General features: G+C 31.6%; 1 protein-coding gene across 1 annotated transcript in view; it reads right to left on the bottom strand.

The window, feature by feature from the left end:
* Positions 1 to 1,742: 1,742 nt before the first annotated feature.
* LOC100371172 (coatomer subunit epsilon-like) overlaps positions 1,743 to 6,000 on the bottom strand; it is a 34,316-nt gene continuing 30,058 nt past the window's right edge. The window contains exons 10-11 of the mRNA XM_002738784.4: positions 2,503 to 2,577; positions 1,743 to 2,305 (exon numbers count right to left, since the gene is read on the bottom strand). Coding sequence (XP_002738830.3) covers positions 2,258 to 2,305; positions 2,503 to 2,577 — 123 coding nt within the window. The 3' untranslated portion in view covers positions 1,743 to 2,257. The remainder of the gene's footprint in view (positions 2,306 to 2,502; positions 2,578 to 6,000) is intronic.

The raw sequence follows: 6,000 nt of genomic DNA, 5'->3' as shown, positions 1-6,000 counted from the left end.
ACTTTGGAATGAGTAATGACAAAGCTTTTTACATAATGCTATATGTATAATGATGTTACAAAGAGCACAGAACACAGAACATAATGGTCTCACAAGGCCTTTCTAGCATAGCAGTGTTTTTCACAAGGGGTTTAAGAGGGGCGCAGCACCCCACTGAAATTTATTTGTGCCCCTCTCATACAGATAGTGGCATAGATGACAACTAGGACATTGAATTGGACGTCTGGGGGGAAAAAACTAGCTGAATAAACAAACAAAAACAATGACTAGATGCATGAATTGATTGACACCAGAACTGCATTGATCATGCCATGGGAGTGTCAAAACAAGTTCCATAATCATTCCTGAATTAGCCGAGATACTCAACAGTTGACAATAATTTATTTTTACATTAAGTGGTTTAATTTATCCATGAAAATAATTCAAGAACATCAATATAGTACTTTCACAGAGTATTTGAGGTCAGTATAAATATAAAATTGCTTAGAATTTCCTTTGAAATGTTTGTCATTGATATGCTAATTATATGCAAATTAGCACTCTCTTGTAATTTTATCTGTGGAGGACAGTGCATAGGCTGCGTTTTTTAAACTGCAAGCAATTCCAAATATATATTATGCGCACAAATCTAGTATCATGCAGAGATTTATTTTATATGCAATGATGATTTCACGATCCAATTCAAACATGCCACATATGGTGACACATCACAATCATTGAAGGGCTTCAGGGGAAAAAGACACATGCATCTTGAGAAGTAATATTTTGTAAGTCTTTTCAAAACTGTATGCAGTAATACAAATGACAAATGAAGCTATTTATGTCCTCCTTACTAAAAATACCTTTTATTACGACAAGAAATAATATAAACTCAAACGAGTAGAATAAACCTGGAAAAAATAGGTTGAAATGAACTCAATAATTCATCATCAAGGACATTTAGAACTAACAAGTGATTTATAAATTCCTCCTAAACAAAGTCAGATAGTTTAATAAGGAAAATAAAATTAGATTAAATAAATGATGATGATTGTCAAATAGTACAGAAACATGGAATTAACTGAAACTTTGCCTCAATTAAAACACCACTGCAGGTACTGAGTACAGGAACAATTACTTGGTTGGATGTATTTAAAGACTATGTTACAATAAACATTCATGGGACAGGAACAGGATACAGGAACAATAACAATCGACTATCATTTGTAATACACCTGGTATATATATATAAAATTGTCTACAAAACCCAAGAAATGAAACCAGCTCCTAATACATTATAAGTGGCATTCAGTAAATTAACGATTGATGGAGGGTTCAGATTGGCTGATCTGAATGACATAATAATTTACACCAGTATGCATCCTTTTGTAGCGAGTTCCAGAGATGAAGGACATTATAAAACAAGAATGAGTGTTTAGACCATCGAAATAGAAGTCAACCATTTGAAATAATTGGGGGGTGGGGGTTAATTAGTTTTCCCAAAGTCTTTTGTCTGTACCTTTTTAATTTTTCTGGATGTACCAACATTTTCTTCCTGAATGCATTTTTTTTTTCTCTTGTTACCGAGCTTGTAATTTTTTAATTTTCAAACAAATCGTCCAGCCACTGTTCGATTTCAAATGATCGATCCCTTATGAGGACTTGAACATGTGGTTGTGTGATTTTTGAATGTTTCATGGGTTGCATCATGGGAAAGAAGCAACAATGAAGACATGAACATCAAATAAAAACAAAAACTCATATTTTATGCCATACTGTAAAACCATTTATTTTCACTGACATTTAATTTCACTATTTTGAAATTTTGAGCATATTCACTGTGTTTTTTTAATTTTCATGAATTTGTCAAGGAAACAATGAGTTTTATTGTTATTTCACATGTTCACATAGATTTAATTTAGGGGGTTTTACTTATCAGCGAAAATAGCGAAATAAATACCAAGTGAATAATTAATGCATTTATAGTATTTCATTGGCTGAAATACATGCTACATGTAACAGCAGATGCTTGCATCATGGCTTTCCAGCACAACACTTAAGGTGCATTTCATACTGAAGTACATCAAATATGCCAAGATACGGGAAATTAGTGTAAATGCTGTAAAGTCAAACAGATACACAGTAATCGACAATGACAATATAGGAATGGTATTAAAGCAAAGTAACAAATCCGTCAACTAAGACTGAGACTACAAATCCATAAGTTAGGAATTGCGATAAAGTCACGATATTTAACATAAAGTAGATTGCCTTGTGTTTATGATGATGAGACATACTGTTTTGCAAGACGATCAAATTCAAGTTCCTGTAAAAAATGCATATATATATAATTAATATACCGGTGTATATATAATACAAGTACACAATCATGGTAATCCAAAATCAAAATCAATCAAAACACTGATATTAATAAATCTGACATCGCAGGGTCAACAATGAGATATCCTCTATTTTTCTATTGATATAAGATTACACAATTCTAAAGTATTAAAACTGTTTTACCTTTGCACAATACTCTTTGACGAACGGGTGAGACTGATGGCCATCTTTTAATTGGGATACATAACGATTGCTGACCTGTAAAAATAAAGAAAGTTAGTTGATCATACATTCCTGTTTCAGGTTCATTGCAGTTGTTAAAATCCAGTATACCGCCATGTTTCAACAATGTGCAACATTTCATTTTTGCTCAAACTACATTCATTGAACTCATCATTCCATTTAATCATTTTTTAGAAATGAAGTATTTTTCTAAGAAATCTAGACCTGATTCAATACAAGTTCAACAAAATGCGTTCAAAACAGCCAAGTTTGTGTTCAATACATATTGTACACAATTTTCAACTGAACAGTGTATCTATGTCAGAATCCAATCAACTAAGTAAGGAAGAAAGAAACCATATGAAAGCAATCTAAGTTAACTTGAACCTCATATTTTTAGTAAACAGAATTTGAACAAAACATTTCCAAGAAATCATTGCAGCTGACTGTGAAAATATGAACTGTTTATAACCTTTAGAGCATTATATTTTTTGCAACCAAAATTTTATATATTTTTTATTCAAATGATTTAGAAAAAAAAAATACATGTATGCGGGGAAAAGGTATCCAATAATTATTACAGGTTAACAATACAGGAATACATATAGTAAAACAAATAACTGTGATCATAAATGCGTAGATTGTTACTTCTAGGCAAAACAAAACAAAATATACTCATTAGGAATTGTAATATTATTTTTCAGTATTTTTCAATGTAGCAAATATTCCAGCAGTATGTTGTATTTCAATCTTCAAAAAGATCACAAACAAATTCGCAAGAATGAATGAAGCAATGAATTCAGCGAGAGAGTAAAGTTTCCAATAGAATGGCGCAAAATATTAAGAGCTTATGTGCTGAGGGGCAAACTGAACTCAGACATAAATGGACGCCTGTGAAATGTCATTGAGAAAAAAACCTTTGCGAACGGTAGCTGTAATCGACAAGAGAGAATAGAAGACCATTTAAGGCAGCAAAACATGGTTCTTTCGCTCTCGGCAGCCATTTATGTCTAATATCTATTGCTCACAACACTGTATTGCCGTCAATTGTAACTGATGGCTAGGGGAGCGGGAAACAATTCGTGATCACAAGATGGATTTCTGATGAACTCTGAAAAAATGTGATCAATCAGAAACTGATCCTTATCCACAAGAAAATAACAAGCACAGGCACAATGTAATTAGGAGAAGTATGTAGTGGACTCGTATACTGTTAAACTGATTATTTTAGCTGAGCTAACTATAAGCTCAATAAAGGAAGTGAAAACCTGGGTTGGTCTATTCTATGATCCATTACAGATTTGAACCACATGATGAGGTTACATGATTAGAGAAAACCAAGTAATGAGCGAATCTTGCAGGCAATTCACGATGAGGACTATGCAAGTAGAATTTTCAAAAGAGTTTTTTTTCTCTTTTGTCAGAAAATAAGTATATTGTATTTTAATGAGATATTTTTTGCCCTCACAGAAGAAAGCAAATAGTTATTATGTTTGATGAGAATAAGGAAAAATTGCTTGCAGTCATGAATTTACCTATATTGTATAAAGGGAACTCAAAGAAAAAACATACTAGCATTTTTGTTATTTTGCGACATAAATACTGCCGTGTTTGTTTTATGATTACCGTGTAACATCAAACAAAGGTATTTAAACATGTTTAAAAATACATTAATGCATTAATTATTCTCTGGGTTATAATTTTGTTATATTCACTGATAAGAAAAATCGGCTAAATTAAATCTACGTGAGCATGTAAAATAACAATAAAATTCATTGTCTCCTTCATTGAAATTAAAAACGCGGTGAATATGCTCGAAACATTAAAATAGTGAAATTGAATGTTACTGAAAATAAACGGTTTTACACAGTAGTCTTTTATTTAAGGGTTTAATTAAGGAAACCGAAAATCGTTGAATTGATGGTATGTGATGTTAGGGACACTGGAAGAATCCCATTATGCAAACGTTCATCTACTACCATGGCATACACACAAAAATAACTTATATTTTTTTCTTTCTTTTTTCTGAGGTTTTCTGAAGAGCATTACTTATTATTCAGTCATAGTTTGCTACAAAAAAAAATGTTATTTCTTTGGTTTGCTGTAAAATATATGTAAACTTTAAGTTTGTTTTATTGTAAAAGAATGTTTTAGAACACTTGATCTATTTTGTACAAATGCTTCGCCATGTTTTTTAGAAGTTGATGTACCATGGTGTCTTTTGATCCAATAGATCAAGAATGTCATAAATCAATCTGAATACCACGTGATACAATCGTCATTTTTCGAATATTTCAAAGAACGCATCCTGGAAAGACATTTTGTTATTATCAAAGTCTCATTTCGCTGGCATGGTGTTTTTTTACAGAGGCGATTAGCACTTTTTAAAAGGCATAAACAAGTACTGGAAGTGTTTCAACAGCTTTCACGATGATAACAGCTGAAAGTATTTTACCTATTTGTGCAATATACTCTTTTCTATGATGCCAACACATTTGTAATCTGATGGGGATTTTTTCTCCCCATGAATCACCGCAAATCGAAAATCAGGTTATTTCTAAACTGTATTTTATCGCTAGAATTAGAAACTTTTTACAATTGTTTCCTTTTTTCACATCTATCAAATTGTTTTACTGTCTGGAGCAATACATGTGTTAATGATATTCAAATCTTGGAATGTTTCCAAAGTCGATCGATGAAATTTATTTTTGACACTGAACCAACTGCACCAACAATAAATCTTTATCAGAAACTAAATTGATTACAATTATCATCCAAATTCACACTGGAAAATTCTTTTAATGGTTTTTAAATCTATTCATAGGCAACTTCCCAATTACATTTCATCAATGTTCTTTAAAAAATACACCATCCAGTCAATAACGCTCATCTGACCAACTGCTGATCCTAGTTTTTCAACAGTTACCCCTATGATATTATTACTAGTTCTTTTGCCAGTTTTAAAATCGCTTGTAAAAAGTAACTTTTCATAAATTGTATCAGAATAATTAATGTATTTTTGTTTTTGTATTTCTATTCAGGTATCTCTTACTCAACCCAAGAACATAGCGTAACTATTACAACCTTGTTCATTGAGAACCTAGATTAAATTACAAATGAATGGATAGATTGATACAAACTAACCATGCAATATCTGTTCTTTGCATTGCAGGAGTGAGTATAAAAGTCCTGAAACAATGCAATAATAAATCTAACCACACAAAAAAAATCTTCATCTATGATACGGAAAGGGGTAAAAATAAGCACATACCTACTAGAGTATATTAAAATAAAGATTGTCTATCTAGCTATTATGATTTTTTTAACAGAAATTTTGCTTTCTGGCAACAAATGATGCACCACAATCTAATGTTTTTGTAAGTACTGATTTTTACTCAACCAGTACAAGATTTCAATGTAATTCAGTATTCTAAAAACTCGTCTGATTTGTGGAAATTC

This window comes from Saccoglossus kowalevskii, chromosome 13 (genome assembly GCF_978046115.1).
Source record: "Saccoglossus kowalevskii chromosome 13, keSacKowa6.1, whole genome shotgun sequence".
Taxonomy (NCBI): Eukaryota; Metazoa; Hemichordata; class Enteropneusta; family Harrimaniidae; genus Saccoglossus; species Saccoglossus kowalevskii.
The sequence above is the reverse complement of the archived record's forward strand: the minus strand, read 5'-3'. Positions and strand labels throughout refer to the sequence as shown.